A 20,271-nucleotide genomic window follows, 5' to 3' on the forward strand; every position below is an offset into this window, starting at 1 on the left:
AGATATTTCAAAACACACTACTCTGAATCCTTCAATGTCCTCAATCCTCAGCTCCATTCCTCTGAGGCCCTTCCCCCTCTCCGACAAAAACCTCAATATCATCTCTAATTTCCTTTACACTCTCCCATATTTTTCTTCATACTTCAAAGATATTTCAAGACTATTACTCTGAATCCTTCTATGTCCTCAATCCTCAGCTCCATTCCTGTGAAACTCTTCCCCCCACTCCGATAAAAACCTCAAAATCATCTCTAATTTCCTTTACAATCTCTCCTTATTTTTCTTCATACTTCAAAGATATTTCAAAACTACTACTTTGAATCCTTCTATGTCCTCAATCCTCAGTTCCATTCTTCTGAGGCCCTTCCCCCTCCCCGATAAAAACCTCAATATCTTCTCTAATTTACTTTACTATCGCCTTGTTTTTCTTTATATTTCAAAGATATTTCAAAACTACTACTCTGAATCCTTCTATGTCCTCAATCCTCAGCTCCATTCCTCTGAGGCCCTTCCCCCTCTCCGATAAAAACCTTAATATTTCTCTAATTTCCTTTACTATCTCTCCTAATTTTTCTTTATATTTCAAAGATATTTCAAAACTACTACTCTGAATCCTTCTATGTCCTCAATCCTCAGCTCCATTCCTCTGAGGCCCTTCCTCCTCTCAGATAAAAAATCCCAATCTCTCTCTCTCTCTCTCTCTCTCTCTCTCTCTCTCTCTCTCTCTCTCTAATTTCCTTTACTATCTCTCCTGATTTTTCTTCATACTTCAAAGGTATTTCAAAACTACTACTCTGAATCCTTCCATGTCCTCAATCTTCAGCTACATTCCTCTGAGGCCCTTCCCCCCCTCTCCGATAAAAACCTCAATATTTCTCTAATTTCCTTTACTATCTCTCCTTATTTTTCTTCAACTTCAAAGGTGTTTCAAATCTACTACTCTGAATCCTTCTATGTTCTCAATCCTCAGTTCCATTCCTCTGAGGCCCTTCCCCCTCTCCGATAAAAAACCCCAAATCTCTCTCTTTCTCTAGTTTCCTTTACTATCTTTCCCGATTTACAGAGCTGTGTCGACGCGGATGGTGGCAGGAATGTGGTGGTTCTTCACCCTCATAATGATCTCATCATACACTGCCAACCTGGCGGCTTTCCTCACGGTGGAGCGGATGGAATCGCCCATCGAGTCGGCCGAAGACCTCGCTAAACAGACCAAGATCAAATATGGGTCTCTTTACGGTGGATCCACATGGACTTTTTTCAGGTGTGGTAGGGGGAGATTATTGCATTTGTTTCTTGTACTTTTTTTTCTTATATAATCATATATCTATTCAGTTTTTTTCTTATATCTTTGTTGCTATATACAGTCGTTTATTTATTTATTTCCTTTCCTATAAGTTTAAAATCTATCTAATAAAATGTATCATACACGTTTTCAATCTCTTTAATTATACGTATCATCTACGTTTTCAATATCTTTAATAACACGTATCATATACGTTTTCCATCTAATAACACGTATCATATACGTTTTCAATCTCTTTAATAACACGTATCATATACGTTTTCAATCTCTTTAATAACACGTATCATATACGTTTTCCATCTAATAACACGTATCATATACGTTTTCAATCTCTTTAATAACACGTATCATATACGTTTTCTACGTCTTTATTAACATGTATCAATTACGTCCTCAGTCTCTCTAATAACACGTATCATATACGTTTTCATTCTCTTTAATAAAATGGCTCATTCAAGTTTTCAGTATCTTTAATAACACATATTTATGTTTTCAATCTCTTAAATAACACATATCATCATTTACGTTTTCAATCTCTCCAATAACACACATCAGCTACGTTTTCAATCTCTTTAATAACACGTATCATCTACTTTTTCAATTTCTTTAATAACACGTATCAGTTACGTTTTCAATCTCTTAAATAACACATATCATTCACGTTTTCAATCTCTTCAATAACACACATCATTTACGTTTTCAATCTCTTTAATAACACGAATCATTAACATTTTCATTCTATTAAGTAACATATCTCATTTACGTTTTCAATCTCTTCAATAACACATATCAATTACGTTTTCAATCTCTTTAATAACACGAATTATATACATTTTCATTCTCTTAAGTATCATGTCTCATTTACGTTTTCAATCTCTTCAATAACACGAATCATTCACATTTTCTCTCTATTAAGTAACATGTCTCATTTACGTTTTCAATCTCTTCAATAACATGACTATAATTTACGTTTTCCTTCTATTAAGTAACATGTCTCATTTACGTTTTCAATCTCTTTAATAGCCCGAATCCTTTACATTTTCATTCTCTTTAATAACATATATCATTTACGTTTTCAATCTCTTTAATAACACGAATCATTAACATTTTCATTCTATTAAGTAACATATCTCATTTACGTTTTCAATCTCTTCAATAACACATATCATTTACGTTTTCAATCAACTCATTTCGAAACCTCGCCTTCTTTCCAGCACATCCAAAGTGGCCACGTACCAGCGCATGTTCAGCTTCATGGAATCGCAAAACCCTTCGGTTTATACCAAATCCAACGACGAGGGAGTGAAGAGGGTGTCGAAGGGGGACGGTCAGTACGCCTACATGATGGAGTCCTCCTCCATCGAGTATATTACTGAGAGATATTGTGACCTTACGCAGGTCGGAGGTCCTCTCGATTCTAAGAGTTATGGCATCGCTCTTCCACCAGGTAAGGGCATATTTTGATGTCGTTCGGGTTTATGTAAAGATATGTGTATATATATACATATATATATATATATATATACATATACATATATAAACATACATATATACAATATGTGTAGACACCCATATATATTCACACATACATAAACATTGATTTACTTATGTATATAAACACATACACATATGTACATAAATACACACGCATATATATATAACAGATAAAATACATAAATATATATACATATATATGTATTATTTAATCATAAGAATATATATATACATATATATATATATATATATAATATATATATACACTCGCATATATATATATACACTCGCATATATATATATATATATATATATATATATATATGAAGATGCATATACACTAATATACACAATTACATATACACGTACGACTGTATGTTATGTGTTTTTTTGTATGAATGAGTACAAGGTATCTTACACGTCTGTTTTTGAACGTCTGTGTTTGCGAGTGAAACACTATACGATAGAGCATCATACATCGAGATTCGTCCCAATCATACATGAAGGAAAATATAAAAAAATATTGTACCAACTTTATACAACATAAGAAAATATTGTTTATTTTACCCCTTTCGACTAATTTCAATCATAAACTATAGTCAATTTTTTTTTTAGCGAGGCAGATTTGCACCGACTCGCAGGGGTGCCCTTTTAGCTCTGAAAAGTTTCCTGATCGCTGATTGGTTGGACAAGATAATTCTAACCAATCAGCGATCAGGAAACTTTTCCGAGCTAAGAGGGCACCGCTGCGAGTCGGTGCAAATGCGCCTCATTAAAAGAATTTGACTATAGTACTATACTTGTAATAGGGTAAAAAAAAAAAAAAAAAAAAAAAAATAGGAGGGGCACTCAGTAGAGCGCAGAAATTTGCCAGGGCAGCTTATTTCTCGAACTTTCGGTCTGACCTTCCAAAATTTAATCATTTCCAGCTCTTTATATAACAGCTCCAAATCCCAGTAAGTTTCATTACTTTACGGTTAAAATTGTTGCCGTATGGTTGATAACCAGATTTGACCTTTTACTTGACCTTTACCTTAGACTCAACCTTGACCTTCAACCTTAACATGTATTAATTGGCTTGGATTTTCATAAACTCAAATATGAACCAAGTTTGAAGTCACTCTGACAACGATGTTCAAACTTACGGCTGATTACGTTAATTGGACATTTTGTTTACCTATGACCCTGACCTTTGACCTTGACCTCCCAAAATCTGATAATTTCTAGTTTTTCAAATAACAGTCAATATCTTCAAGTTTCATTACTCTACTATTAGAATTGTAGCCAGGAAGCTGTTCACAAACTAACAAACACGCATACACAAACAAACACACAAACAGGGGCGAAAATATAACCTCCTTCCAACTTCATTGGTGGTAGTAATTAGTTTTAAGTTCTATCAATATTGTCAAAATGAAAAACCCTCTCAATACCTCCGGCAACGAAGTTGGGAGGAGGTTATATTTTTGCCCTCGTTTGTCTGTTTGTTTGTGTGTGTGTGAACAGCTTCCTGGCCACAATTTTAATCGTAGAATAATGAAACTTGCAGTTAATCCCTGCTATATAAAAATCTGGGAATGATTGAATTTCGGAAAGTCAAGGTCAGAGGTTAAGGCCACGGTCACGCAAAATGTCTCATTCATATAATCAGCTATAAGTTTGGTCATTGTTGCCACAGAGACTTCAAAATTGGTTTACATTGGATTGTATGAAAATCCACACCAATTAATACATGTTAAGGTAAAAGGTCAAGGTCAAGGTCGAGCAAAAGGTCAAGAAATAAGCTGCCTCGGCGGAGGTCTGCGCTCCACTTAGTGCCCCTCTTGTTGAAATATAGTTTGATCTGCGTTTACAATATCTGAAGATTTTCCAATTGTTATTAAAATATGTAGGTGATTTGGGAGCAGAGAGAGAGAGAGAGAGAGAGAGAGAGAGAGAGAGAGAGAGAGAGAGAGAGAGAGAGAGATGATCTAACACATGTTAATAATTACGTTTATATATACAGATCTAATTCAACATCCACAGTACATTCAAAGTTCTTAGTCATAAATGTACCGAGTTATAATATTCCATATATAGTAAATGTCAGGAAATCCCATAGCAGTATAACTAATTTGAGTTTAATTTATTATAGTGAATATTCAAGTGCATTTATTATGAATATGGTAATTGACCGTCAAAATTTGCTTCACGCTTTGAACAACCAACGCTATTCAGTCGAAAATTATTTCACGGTAACAAGTACCCCAATTTGATGAATATGCCTTGCCGCAGTTATCAAGTGATTATTATTATTATTATTATTATTATTATTATTATTATTATTATTATTATTATTATTAGCTAAGTTACAGCCCTAGTTGGAAAAACTGGATACTATAAGCTCGAGGGCTACAATAGGGAAAATATCCCAATAAGGAAAGGAAATAGGAAAACAGATGCGGTAACGTCCCTGACTGGTGAACGCCAGACTGGGGTTCGGGTCCCACTCGCACCCGTTAGTTTTTTGGTCGATGCAACTTCACCATCCTTGTGTGCTAAGGATGGAGGGTTTTGGGGAGTCTATAGGTGTATCTGCTGAGTCATCAGCAGCCATTACCTGGCCCTCCTTGGTCTTAGCTTGGGTGGAGAGGGGGCTTGGGCGCTGATCATAGTATATATGGTCAGTCTCTAGGGTATTGTCCTACTCGATAGGGCAATGTCACTGTCCCTTGCCTCCTGCCATTCATGAGCGGCCTTTAAACCTTTAATATTATGTCTTTGTGTATTCTCAAGCAAAAGAACCCTAACCCCAGGCACTGCAAGACCATGGTACAGAGGCTATGACACCATCCAAGAAAAGAGAACAATAGTTTCATTTAGGAGTGTCTTACAAGAGCTGCCATTATGTCATAATTATTTTCAGCCAAGTCATGACCGGAAAGCGGGTTAACCTATAACTATTTCAGAGAACCTTTTATAAATCGTTTAAATTATTAGGAAACTCCCAAAATAACCCAATGAATAATAGTTCTATCTATACTAAAGAGAAATAACTATTCCAAATATCCTTATTTTTTAATGCAACATTTATTATAAAATTACAATAGAAAAAAAAAACATTTTCAAATATCCCTGTTTTTTGTAAGCTAATTTCATTCGGAAACTATGTCCATCCAAAATTAATTTTCAAAATGGTGCATAATGATTCTGATTCAAAATGATGAATCAAAATTTTGTTTCAAAATGGTGTATAAAATTTGTTTCAAAATGGTGTATCAAAATTCTGTTTCAAAATGGCGCATCAAAATTCTGTTTCAAAATGATGCAACATATTGCTATTTCAAAAGGGTGCAAAAATGCAATTTCCAAATGGTGCATCAAAATGCTGTTTCAATATGGTGCATCAAAATTGTTTCAAATGATGAATTTAAATTCTACTTCAAAATGGTGCACCATAATTGTTTCAAAATGATGCATCAAAATTAGGTTTGAAATGGGGCATCGAAATTTTGTTTCTTAATGGTGCATCAAAATTCTATTTCAAAATGGTGCATCGAAATTTTGTTTCAAAGTTGTTTATAAAAATCCTGTTACAAAATGGTACACAAAAAGATTGTTTTAAAATGGTGCATCGAAATTTTGTTTCAAAGTTGTTTATAAAAATCCTGTTACAAAATGGTACACAAAAAGACTGTTTCAAAATGGTGCATCGAAATTTTGTTTTAAAGTGGGGTATCAAAATTCTGTTTCAAAATAGTGTATCAAAATTCTGTTTTAAAATGATGTATAAAAATTCTGTTTCAAAATGGTGCATTAAGATTCTGCTTTAAAATGAAGAATCAGAATTCCGTTTCAAAATATTGCATTAAAATTGTTTCAAAATGATGCATCAAATCTCTGTTTTGAAATGATGTATCAAAATTCTGTTTCAAAATGGTGTATGAAAATTGTTTCATAATGATGCATCAAAATTCTATTTCAAAATGGTGTATCAAAATGTTGTTTCAAAATGGTGAATTAAAATTCTGCTTCAAAATGATAAATCAAAATTCTGTATCAAAATGGTGCATCGAACTTCTGTTTCAAAATGGTGAATCAAAATTTTGTTTCAAACTGGTGCATCAAAACTGTTTTAAAATGGTTCATCAAAATTCTGTTTCAAAATGGTTCATCAAAAAGTTTCAAAATGATGCATCAAAACATTGTTTCAAAATGGTGTATCAACTTCTCTTTCAAAATGGTGCATCAAATTTTTTTTTCAAAATGGTGCATCAAAAGCTTCAAAATGATTCATCAAAGTTCTGTATCAAAAGTTTCAAAATGGTGCATCAAAGTTCTGTACCAAAAGTTTCAAAATGGTGCATCAAAATTCTGTTTTAATATAGTGCATTAAAATTCTGCTTCAAAATGGTGTATCAAAATTCTGTTTCAAAATGGTGTATCAACTCAGGTTCTCCTTATCGGACGCTTTTAAATTCAGCCATCTTAAGAATGCAAGAACTCGGCAGACTTCATCGCCTCAAGAGGAAATGGTGGAAAGAGAAAAGGGGAGGGGGTACTTGTAAGGTAAAAAAAAGTAAAAAAAAAAAAAATAAAAAATTGCCAGAGTAGTTATTTTTGCACTACGCATTCTATTTTTTCTCCCTAAAAATAAATTCGCATTCCTAGTCTCGCACATAAAAGCGTAGATCTGCATCGGAGTAGTATTCCAGAACAGAGTACTGAGTGCATGGTATGGCTACATTTCTGCATATTATTATCTCGCCACTTCTGTAAAGTGCTATTTTGCTGAATTTTGAACGGTAGAATCATTATCTCTAAGGTTATTACTATTATTTTCCAAGCAAGAGCTCATGCATTTCAGTGTCTTACGCTTGTTTTTCAAATAATTTTTTTTTTCAAAATAGAAATTTTTTTTATTTATTTTTTTTTTTTTGAGAATGTACACAGTGCAAGCAACAACATTTCCCAGTCTCATTACTCTCATATCTTAGAATTGACCTTCAAATTAAAAAAAAAAAACATTCAAGAATGCAGTCACTTCTGTTTACAAGCTTTAGTTGTCATTGAGGTTTTCTACACAGGCTCGCCCTACACCAATGCAATCTCTGAGGCCATTCTTAGCCTTCAGGAAGGAGGGACGCTTCAGCAGCTCAGGACTCGCTGGTGGAAACACAAGAAGGGTGGGGGACAGTGTAAAGTAAGAACACACTTCAAGATTATTCACTTACGAAGCTCAGAACTGTCTCTTTGATCAGCACAGACCATTCAATATTCTGTATTGTCCGTTGGCTGGTATCGTCCAGTTTCAATTTGTGGAGTAACTACCTAACACATTTGCTTCATTTTCATCTGTATTGTCCGTTGGCTGGTATCGTCCAGTTTCAATTTGTGGAGTAACTACCTAACACATTTGCTTCATTTTCATCTGTATTGTCCGTTGGCTGGTATCGTCCAGTTTCAATTTGTGGAGTAACTAACTAACACATTTGCTTCATTTTCATCTGTATTGTCCGTTGGCTGGTATCGTCCAGTTTCAATTTGTGGAGTAACTACCTAACACAATTGCTTCATTTTCATCTGTATTGTCCGTTGGCTGGTATCGTCCAGTTTCAATTTGTGGAGTAACTACCTAACACATTTGCTTCATTTTCATCTGTATTGTCCGTTGGCTGGTATCGTCCAGTTTCAATTTGTGGAGTAACTACCTAACACATTTGCTTCATTTTCATCTGTATTGTCCGTTGGCTGGTATCGTCCAGTTTCAATTTGTGGAGTAACTACCTAACACATTTGCTTCATTTTCATCTGTATTGTCCGTTGGCTGGTATCGTCCAGTTTCAATTTGTAGAGTAACTACCAAACAAATTTGCTTCATTTTCTTCTGTATTGTCCGTTGTTTGGCTGGTATCGTCCAGTTTCAATTTGCAGAGTAACTACCTAAGAAATTTGCTTCATTTTCTTTTGTATCGTCCAGTTTCAATTTGTGGAGTAACTACCTAACACATTTGCTTCATTTTCATCTGTATTGTCCGTTGGCTGGTATCGTCCAGTTTCAATTTGTGGAGTAACTACCTAACACATTTGCTTCATTTTCATCTGTATTGTCCGTTGGCTGGTACCATCCAGTTTCAATTTGTGGAGTAACTAGCTAAAAATTTGCTTAATTTTCATCTGTATTGTCCGTTGGCTGGTATCGTCCAGTTTCAATTTGTGGAGTAACTACCTAACACATTTGCTTCATTTTCATCTGTATTGTCCGTTGGCTGGTATCGTCCAGTTTCAATTTGTGGAGTAACTACCTAACACATTTGCTTCATTTTCATCTGTATTGTCCGTTGGCTGGTACCATCCAGTTTCAATTTGTGGAGTAACTAGCTAAAAATTTGCTTCATTTTCTTCTGTATTGTCCGTTGGCTGGTATCGTCCAGTTTCAATTTGTAGAGTAACTACCTAACACATTTGCTTCATTTTCATCTGTATTGTCCGTTGGCTGGTATCGTCCAGTTTCAATTTGTGGAGTAACTCCTTAACACATTTGCTTCATTTTCATCTGTATTGTCCGTTGGCTGGTATCGTCCAGTTTCAATTTGTGGAGTAACTCCTTAACACAATTGCTTCATTTTCATCTGTATTGTCTGTTGGCTGGTATCGTCCAGTTTCAATTTGTGGAGTAACTCCTTAACACATTTTCTTCATTTTCATCTGTATTGTCTGTTGGCTGGTATCGTCCAGTTTCAATTTGTGGAGTAACTAGCTAAAAATTTGCTTCATTTTCATCTGTATTGTCCGTTGGCTGGTACCATCCAGTTTCAATTTGTCGAGTAACTACCAAACAAATTTGCTTCATTTTCTTCTGTATTGTCCGTTGTTGGCTGGTATCGTCCAGTTTCAATTTGCAGAGTAACTACCTAAGAAATTTGCTTCATTTTCTTTTGTATCGTCCAGTTTCAATTTGTGGAGTAACTACCTAACAAATTTGCTTCATTTTCTTCTGTATTGTCCGTTGGCTAGTATCGTTCAGTTTCAATTTGTGGAGTAACTATGTAAGAAATTTGCTTCATTTTCTTCAGTATTGTCCGTTGGCTGGTATCGTTCAGTTTCAATTTGTGGAGTAACTACGTAAGAAATTTGATTAATTTTCTTCTGTATTGTCCGTTGGCTGGTATCGTTCAGTTTCAATTTGTGGAGTAACTACGTAAGAAATTTGATTAATTTTTTTCTGTATTGTCCGTTGGCTGGTATCGTTCAGTTTCAATTTGTAGAGTAACTACCTAACACATTTGCTTAATTTTCATCTGTATTGTCCGTTGGCTGGTATCGTTCAGTTTCAATTTGTGGAGTAACTACGTAAGAAATTTGATTAATTTTCTTCTGTATTGTCCGTTGGCTGGTATCGTTCAGTTTCAATTTGTGGAGTAACTACGTAAGAAATTTGATTTATTTTCTTCTGTATTGTCCGTTGGCTGGTATCGTTCAGTTTCAATTTGTAGAGTAAGTACCTAACACATTTGCTTGATTTTCATCTGTATTGTCCGTTGGCTGGTATCGTTCAGTTTCAATTTGTGGAGTAACTACGTAAGAAATTTGATTAATTTTCTTCTGTATTGTCCGTTGGCTGGTATCGTTCAGTTTCAATTTGTAGAGTAAGTACCTAACACATTTGCTTGATTTTCATCTGTATTGTTTGTTGGCTGGTATCGTTCAGTTTCAATTTGTGGAGTAACTACGTAAGAAATTTGATTCATTTTCTTTTGTATTGTCCGTTGGCTGGTATCGTTCAGTTTCAATTTGTAGAGTAACTACCTAACACATTTGCTTGATTTTCATCTGTATTGTCCGTTGGCTGGTATCGTTCAGTTTCAATTTGTGGAGTAACTACGTAAGAAATTTGATTAATTTTCTTCTGTATTGTCCGTTGGCTGGTATCGTTCAGTTTCAATTTGTAGAGTAATTACCTAACACATTTGCTTGATTTTCATCTGTATTGTCCGTTGGCTGGTATCGTTCAGTTTCAATTTGTGGAGTAACTACGTAAGAAATTTGATTCATTTTCTTCTGTATTGTCCGTTGGCTGGTATCGTTCAGTTTCAGTTTGTAGAGTAACTACCTAACACATTTGCTTGATTTTCATCTGTATTGTCCGTTGGCTGGTATCGTTCAGTTTCAATTTGTGGAGTAACTACGTAAGAAATTTGATTCATTTTCTTCTGTATTGTCCGTTGGCTGGTACCGTTCAGTTTCAATTTGTAGAGTAAGTACCTAACACATTTGCTTGATTTTCATCTGTATTGTCCGTTGGCTGGTATCGTTCAGTTTCAATTTGTGGAGTAACTACGTAAGAAATTTGATTCATTTTCTTCTGTATTGTCTGTTGGCTGGTATCGTTCAGTTTCAATTTGTAGAGTAACTACCTAACACATTTGCTTGATTTTCATCTGTATTGTCCGTTGGCTGGTATCGTTCAGTTTCAATTTGTGGAGTAACTACGTAAGAAATTTGATTAATTTTCTTCTGTATTGTCCGTTGGCTGGTATCGTTCAGTTTCAATTTGTAGAGTAAGTACCTAACACATTTGCTTGATTTTCATCTGTATTGTCCGTTGGCTGGTATCGTTCAGTTTCAATTTGTGGAGTAACTACGTAAGAAATTTGATTAATTTGCTTCTGTATTGTCCGTTGGCTGGTATCGTTCAGTTTCAATTTGTAGAGTAACTACCTAACTCATTTGCTTCATTTTCATCTGTATTGTCCGTTGGCTGGTATCGTTCAGTTTCAATTTGTAGAGTAACTACCTAACTCATTTGCTTCATTTTCATCTGTATTGTCCGTTGGCTGGTATCGTTCAGTTTCAATTTGTGGAGTAACTACGTAAGAAATTTGATTAATTTGCTTCTGTATTGTCCGTTGGCTGGTATCGTTCAGTTTCAATTTGTAGAGTAACTACCTAACTCATTTGCTTCATTTTCATCTGTATTGTCCGTTGGCTGGTATCGTTCAGTTTCAATTTGTGGAGTAACTACGTAAGAAATTTGATTAATTTTCTTCTGTATTGTCCGTTGGCTGGTATCGTTCAGTTTCAATTTGTAGAGTAAGTACCTAACACATTTGCTTGATTTTCATCTGTATTGTCCGTTGGCTGGTATCGTTCAGTTTCAATTTGTGGAGTAACTACGTAAGATATTTGATTAATTTTCTTCTGTATTGTCCGTTGGCTGGTATCGTTCAGTTTCAATTTGTAGAGTAAGTACCTAACACATTTGCTTGATTTTCATCTGTATTGTCCGTTGGCTGGTATCGTTCAGTTTCAATTTGTGGAGTAACTACGTAAGATATTTGATTAATTTTCTTCTGTATTGTCCGTTGGCTGGTATCGTTCAGTTTCAATTTGTAGAGTAAGTACCTAACACATTTGCTTGATTTTCATCTGTATTGTCCGTTGGCTGGTATCGTTCAGTTTCAATTTGTGGAGTAACTACGTAAGATATTTGATTAATTTTCTTCTGTATTGTCCGTTGGCTGGTATCGTTCAGTTTCAATTTGTAGAGTAAGTACCTAACACATTTGCTTGATTTTCATCTGTATTGTCCGTTGGCTGGTATCGTTCAGTTTCAATTTGTGGAGTAACTACGTAAGATATTTGATTAATTTTCTTCTGTATTGTCCGTTGGCTGGTATCGTTCAGTTTCAATTTGTAGAGTAAGTACCTAACACATTTGCTTGATTTTCATCTGTATTGTCCGTTGGCTGGTATCGTTCAGTTTCAATTTGTGGAGTAACTACGTAAGATATTTGATTAATTTTCTTCTGTATTGTCCGTTGGCTGGTATCGTTCAGTTTCAATTTGTAGAGTAACTACCTAACAAATTGGCTTCATAATCATAGGGTGATGTACACTGACAAAATTTTACCGTAAAATCCGTGACGTAATGGAGTGATATTAAGGTTACAAACCCGAAAAGATCATAACAAAGTGCAGTAAAAATTATGGTCGCCTGTATTTTACTGAAATACGACTGAGAACAGTATATTCTTACGGAGAATTTCATACAAATAACATACTTCATTTTCGCTACTGCATGACCATCTAACAATTACATAACAGTAAATCGTAATTCAAAATAATTTTACTTTTTCACCATTTATTCTTGATTTCATATATCATGGAAATTAATTTTGAGAGTAACTCTTCTGTGCACTTATATTTTTTCTTAGGAAATTTATTTTAATTTAATTGATGTCGTATTAAATTTATGCCATTATTCATTCATTCAAAATGCATAATCCTAGCTACGACCTTTCCTCCATAAAGATCCTATCCAATGATGGAATCACAATAGCTCGTAGTTTTACAATCTTTATTAAAGAATTTGTGTATTGTGGCTCTGCTTTTAGTGGCATTATTGTTCAACTTCTAATCTAAAAGTCTGACATATATTAGATAAGATACCCTACTTTATCATTCATTAATTTCAAATACATAATTCAGCTAGGTCCTTTCCTCCATAAAGATCCTATCCAATGAAGGAATCACAATAGCTTGTAGTTTTTTTTTTTTATGTGGTAGGACCTTTCGTCTAGAAAGATTCTATCCTAGATAAGATACCCTAGTTTATCCTTCATTAATTTCAAATACATAATCCTAGCTAGGTCCTTTCCTCCATAAAGATCCTATCCAATGAAGGAATCAGAATAGCTTGTAGTTTTTTTTCATGTGCTAGAACCTTTTGTCTAGAAAGATTCTATCCAAGGATGGAATCAAATTTTTTTAATAAAGAATTGTTGTATTTTGGCTCTGCTTCTTAGTGGCATTATTGTTCAATTTCTATTCTAAAAGGCTGACGTATAATAGATATGAGAACTAAAAGACCTAAGTACTTTGCTAAACTTATTCTCCTCTATATCCATCCTTAATTTTATTTTACCCTCCTTTACTATCAACAGCATTAAATCTATTGCTCCCCGTATTTCATTTAGGCTCAGTAGGCTGTAGATGTTTGCAGAAATTATCCCCTTTGATATAAACTCTATTCTTGATCAAAATAATCAAATATTACCTTTATCTCTTCTCCCAGTATTCCATTTAGGCTGACTAAGCAGTAGATGTTTGCAGAAATTATCCATTTTGATATAAACCCTATTCTTAATATCATCAAATATTACAGTTTTATCTTTGGGTAAATAAGTTCATTTACTATAAATCCTTATACAGTAGTATCTGTTGTTTCAAAATGTCAAAATATATGATTTTCCCAGAATACGTGCACCTAAGTTTAACCTTGATTTCTACTCCTTATTTAATAAATTAGCTTAATGTACATAAAAGTAAATTCTTTTCTTTTCAACTGCTTTCATTGCAGTAGATCTTCAGATCTATTCGTATTTCAAGTAGATCACAGTATAATGTAACAAAGACGATTCATGTAAAGCCAGATATATTTGCTTATTGTTGTACAATATAAGCCGAATTTAGACTCCATTACTTTCTCATTGGAAAACTCTTAAAGAATAACAGACTGTTCTTGCTTCACTGATCAATTTCTGCATGATAAAATAAACGATTCATATAAAAGACAGATGTATTTGCTTATTATTGTACAATATAAGGCAATTTTAGACTCCATTACTTTCTCGTTAGAATATCTTGAAGAATAACAGACTGTTCTTGCTTCACTGATCAATTTCTGCATAATACAATAAACGATTCATATAAAAGACAGATGTATTTGCTCATTATTGTACAATATAAGGTAATTTTAGACTCCATTACTTTCTCGTTAGAATATCTTGAAGAATAACAGACTGTTCTTGCTTCACTGATCATTTTCTGCATAATATAATAAACGATTCATATAAAAGACAGATATATTTGCTTATTATTGTACAATATAAGGTAATTTTAGACTCCATTACTTTCTCATTCGTGCAATCTTGAGGAATAACAAACTGGCCTTGCTTCACAGATCAATTTCAGTATAATATAACTAACACAAATCATTTAAAAATCAGATATATTTGCTTATTATTGTACTATATAAGGCAACTTTAGACTCAATTAACTCCACATTAGAACACTCATGAGGAACAACAGACTGTCCTTGCTTCACTGATCCATTTTCTAATCATTTATGTTAGGACGACGAATCCAAAAGCTCCTCTAAGGCCAATGAACTTGGCCTCAGCAATGTTGGAGGAGTTTTCGTGGTTCTTCTGGCTGGAATGGGGCTCGCTTCTGTTGTGGCTGTCTGCGAGTTCGTCTGGAAATCCAGGAAGCTCGCGACGGAAGAACAGGTAAGGAGAGCAGACCCATTTATCATTATTATTATTATTACTAGCTAAGCTACAACCCTAGTTGGAAAATCACGACGCTATAAGCCCAGGGGCTCCAACAAGGAAAATAGCCCAGTGAGGAAAGGAAACAAGGAAAAATAAAATATTTTAAGAACAGTAAAAACCTTAAAATAAATATTTCCTATTAAAACTATAAAAACTTTAACAAAACAAAATTAAGAGAAATTAGATAGAATAATGCGCCCGAGTGTACCCTCAAGCAAGAGAACTCTAACCCTAGACAGTGGAAGACCATGGTACAGAGGCTATGGCACTACCCAAGACTAGAGAACAATGGTTTGATTTTGGAATGTCCTTCACCTAGAAAAGCTGTTTACCATAGCTAAAGACCTTTACACATTGCAAAGGTAATTGGGAGGTTTATATGTTGGTATCTAGTTGATGCACTTTTTATTTGCTAGTAGTATAAACTTGGCTTAACAAGAGCCATTTATTCTTGAAGTTTTTATAGTATATGTAGTCGTTTCTTTATTCAACAAGTACAAGGAAACTTTTGACTGATCATATACTTTAATTGTATCTATACTCAATCTTTTTTCCCTGTACTTGTTAAATAAAGAAACGACTACATACACTAAAAGAAACTTTAAGAATAAATGGATCTAGTTAAACCAAGTATAAAACTCTTGATAAGCAAAGAAAACTGTATCAACTATGTTAATTCTTTTTAGCGAGGCAGATTTGCACTGACTCGCAGCGGTGTCCTTTTAGCTCGGAAAAGTTTCGCGCTATCTGATTGGTTAGAATTATCTTGTCCAACCAATCAGCGAGCGGGTGCAAATCTGCCTCGCTAAAAAGAATTGACATAGTTGATACAGTTTCCCTTTGCTTATCAAGAGTTGTATACTTGGTTTAACTAGATCCATTTATTCTTAAAGTTTTTTTTTTCGTGTATGTAGTCGTTTTTTTTTATTTAACAAGTACAAGGAAACTTTTGACTGATCATATAGTTTAATTGTATGTACTTGATACAATTTTCCTTTGCTTATCAAGTAGTTCTATTTATACATTGTTTAAAGAGATCCATGTATTTCTAAAGTCATTGATTGTCTGGTCGTTTCTTTCCTTCTTGTACTTGTACTTTGAGGATAAGCCTTTGCAACGGCTCCTCTATTCTTTTCTTTATATGGTATTGTCGTTTGTCACTTGATGTCTTGTTTTATATTTTTTTCTTATTTTCCGCAGTTCTTGGATAAGATTTTTTCTGCTTTCTATTTCTTTCCTTATCAAAGACAGGACAACATTTGACTGATCATATACTTCAAATGTATCTTGTTGATCCACTAAAGGATATACAATTTTCTTAACAAGATGGATATATTTATTTTGAAAGTCGTTGAGTGTGTCTAGTTGTTCCTTTCTTTAATTCTATTCTATTTACCAAGGCAATTCCCCTAAGTTTGGGGGTAGCCAACATCAAAGAAATGAACAAAAGGGAACCTTTCTTCACTCTGCTCCTCCCAGCCTGACGAGGGATTCAGCCGAGTTTGGTTGGTACTGTCTTGAATAAAGACAGCAAATATTCTGACTGATTAATTATAATAATAATAATAATAATAATAATAATAATAATAATAATAATGATAACAACATTGATAATAATAATAATAATAATATTTTGTTATAGACAGAAATTATATTTCTCATGCTTCATCTCTCTGTCATTATAAAGATGTATTGCGAATCTATAGTTAACTTTTATTATCAAGACTATAATTAATGTCTATCTACCTTTCTTTCTACTTTCATGAAACGAGTCTTTGCTTTGAGTTATAAATTATACATTATTATTACTTGCTAAGCTACAACCTTAGTTGGAAAAGCAAAATTCTATAAGCCCAGGGGCTCCAACAGGGAAAATAGCCCAATGAGGAAAGCAAACAAGGAAAAATTAAATATTTTAAGGACAGTAACAACATTAGAATTTATATTTCCTATATAAACTATACAAACTTTAACAAAATAACAGGAAGAGAAATTGAATAGAATAGTGTGCCCGAGTGTACCCTCAAGCAAAAGAACTCTACCCCAAGATAGTGGAATGCCATGGTACAGAGGCTATAGCACTAATGTCTATCTATTTTTCTATCCACTTCCATGAAACGAGGTTTTGCTTGGAGTTATACATTTGATGATATTGTGCACGTGCACATTTCTTAAGAAATATTGTAAACAACCAAACAATATAAATTTGCATGCAAGAAAAACTTACAAATTTCAATGTAATTATCTTGTTTCTCATCACAATAAAATAAGCAAAATAAATAAGTCATATTATTCATTCACGAAGAGAAACTTTTTCTCTTTTGGAATAAGGGTTTGAAAATTCATAAAAGTCAAAGAACGTTTATAATACCAGTGACTTCCATTTCGAAAATACACTTTCCGGAAAATAATTAAATACGAGTACATCTAATTGTGATATCTAAATATTACGTCAAATATTCTAATATTGTTTGTTTAAAATATCCAATGCTATTTTGAAAAGTTGACATATTTGATGCAGAATAATGTTTGCAATATTTGATATTGCATGCTGTATTAATCCTGTAAATGTTGAGTGTTTTATAGATTATTGGGAATGATAGATTATTTACCTCTCTCTCTCTCTCTCTCTCTCTCTCTCTCTCTCTCTCTCTCTCTCTCTCTCTCTCTCTCTCTCTCTCTCTCTCTCTCTCTCTCTAGATAAATGAATAAATAAACAAAAAAACAAACAAATATATATATATATATATATATATATATATATATATATCATTATATAGATATTTTACATATACACACATATTTATATACCAAAATATTTAAACACTTATATATGATATATACATACATACATATATATATATATATATATATATATATATATATATATATATACATATAGTTATATATCTATATCGAATATATACACACTTATATATATATATATATATATATATATACATACACACATTTATATATATATAAAGACTAATGCTTAATCTATCTTCAATTTAACCCCCTATTAAATACATCAGTTAATAAGAACAAAGCTTAAAATCTACACTTCTCCATTCAGGGCTCAGTATGGACCGAGATGTCAAAAGAACTTCGAGTTGCTCTGGCCTGTGATGCTAAAAATAAGTCGAAGATGATATCGGGGGATCAGCCCAAGGATACTTCGTACCTGTCCGTCAACACTTATGGGACGACTTATCCTAACTCGCAGTATTCCTTCACTTGCAAGGAGCAGATTTCCTGACAGTCATCGGTAAGGATTTCGTGTTATTGGAAGGATTTTGTAGGATATTTTGGGAGATATTGAAAGATTTGGATGTTATTTAAACTGCTGTGGAGAGATTTGTGTCTTTAAGGTTGACTGTTTTAGAGATTTTATTAAGTATATAGTATAATGTTGTATATGTATATGTACATTAAATACTGAATACGTCTGTATGTATATGAGTGTGGAAATGAGTATATTACACGTGTGTTTATATACATTTACAATATATACAGTGTAAATGTATATATATATATATATATATATATATATATACACACATATATATATACACACATGTATATATATGTGTGTGTAAGATATATATATACTGTATATATGTATATGTAAATATACTATATATATATATATATATATATATATATATATATTTATGTATGTATGTTTAATCATATACATAGATATATACATCTATACAGTAATTCATGTACATATATTATATATAGCAATATACACACAAACATATATTTATATACATATATATATATGCATATATATATATATATATATATATATATATATATATATATATATATATATATACATATAACTTTATCAAATAACGGAGCAAAACATCAAACCTAACCCTGAAATTTCATTGACATCAATTTACCCGATATGAAAATAGAATAAATCATTCATCCACCTCTAACTCCTAATGCAAATGTTCCTTCGGCAGGAGGAAGATGTCCCTCAGCCCGACATCTCAAGGGTCAGCTCCGCCTGACCGGATCCAAGTCCCACTCAAGACACTGAAGGAAAACTCGGAGGACCAATTGAAGCTATTGCTTTAATATTCAAGTCTTGAGTGTCACTCAATACTGACTTTATAGTCGCAGCAATGGTTCCAGGCGAATTTAGCCACGCCCCCTGATGACGTCATCAAGGGGGTGGGGCTTATTTCATCATGAGTGAGAGGGGCTTATTTTTACCCAGAATGTTTGCAGCGATTACAAGTAATCTTAAAAGACAATGCTCTTTTTTTTGCGTGTGTTTGTTCGTTTGTGTGCATTCAAGTGTATTTATTTTGGGTAAATGCATACAAATTGACAAACGCGCGCCTGCGTGTGCTCAAATATATGCATATACGCTTATACAGGTGTATACCGATCGTGTTTGCATATGTACACAGTTACGTGTGGGTGTGTGTTTGTGTTTGTGTGTGTATAAATTTGTATAAATTGGGAGATACTGAGGAAAAGGCAAAAGGATTTTGAAAATCTTGATGGGAGGAGTTGTGTATGTATATATATATATATATATATATATATATATATATACATATATATATATATATATACATATATATATATATATATATATATATATATTCATATATACTGTACACACACACACACACATATATATATATATATATATATATATATATATATATATATATATATATTTCGATTAAATGATTGTAACAAAACTGAGAAGAAAACGTGTTATTGCAATGAAAAGACGAAAAATAGCAGTGGTTTCGTAAGAGCAAAAAAAAACTATACTAAGATATCTTCAGTACATTCAATACTATCAAACCACATTGAACTTATAGTGAATGTTACTGATGAATATGAATTTCTTCAGTGTTTATATGTGCATTCCTTTTTATTGTGTGAAGGAAAAGACTTTGGCTTTTCACACTGCAAATTTTTGAAATGGAAAACCAAAACGCGCGAAAAGTGAAAATTGTGATAAATTTAATTTTTTTGAGAAATGAAAAATAAATAGATAATTGTGCAAAGCAAATATTGATTAGCTCTTGAGAATGACTTCAGTTGTAACTGAGATGGAAAATTAATAGATAAAAATAAAACATGGAAAATGAAAACGAGTGAAAGTGAAAATTGTGA

The 20,271-nt window shown here is 33.2% G+C and overlaps 1 protein-coding gene across 2 annotated transcripts in view; it reads left to right on the top strand.

The window, feature by feature from the left end:
* The window catches only part of LOC137656945 (glutamate receptor ionotropic, kainate 2-like), a 57,706-nt gene extending 38,065 nt beyond the window's left edge, over nucleotides 1-19,641 (top strand). The window contains exons 14-19 of one of the 2 annotated variants that reach the window (XM_068391311.1): nucleotides 1,064-1,261; nucleotides 2,518-2,750; nucleotides 7,230-7,345; nucleotides 14,914-15,069; nucleotides 18,191-18,382; nucleotides 19,095-19,641. In XM_068391311.1, the coding sequence (XP_068247412.1) occupies nucleotides 1,064-1,261; nucleotides 2,518-2,750; nucleotides 7,230-7,345; nucleotides 14,914-15,069; nucleotides 18,191-18,373 (886 nt within the window). In that variant the 3' untranslated portion in view covers nucleotides 18,374-18,382; nucleotides 19,095-19,641. Of the gene's footprint in view, nucleotides 1-1,063; nucleotides 1,262-2,517; nucleotides 2,751-7,229; nucleotides 7,346-7,863; nucleotides 7,980-14,913; nucleotides 15,070-18,190; nucleotides 18,383-19,094 lie in introns of both variants that reach the window. The other variant, XM_068391310.1, reaches the window with a different exon arrangement.
* The last annotated feature ends 630 nt before the right edge of the window (nucleotides 19,642-20,271 follow it).

The sequence above is a fragment of the Palaemon carinicauda genome, chromosome 18 (genome assembly GCF_036898095.1).
Source record: "Palaemon carinicauda isolate YSFRI2023 chromosome 18, ASM3689809v2, whole genome shotgun sequence".
Lineage (NCBI taxonomy): Eukaryota > Metazoa > Arthropoda > Malacostraca > Decapoda > Palaemonidae > Palaemon > Palaemon carinicauda.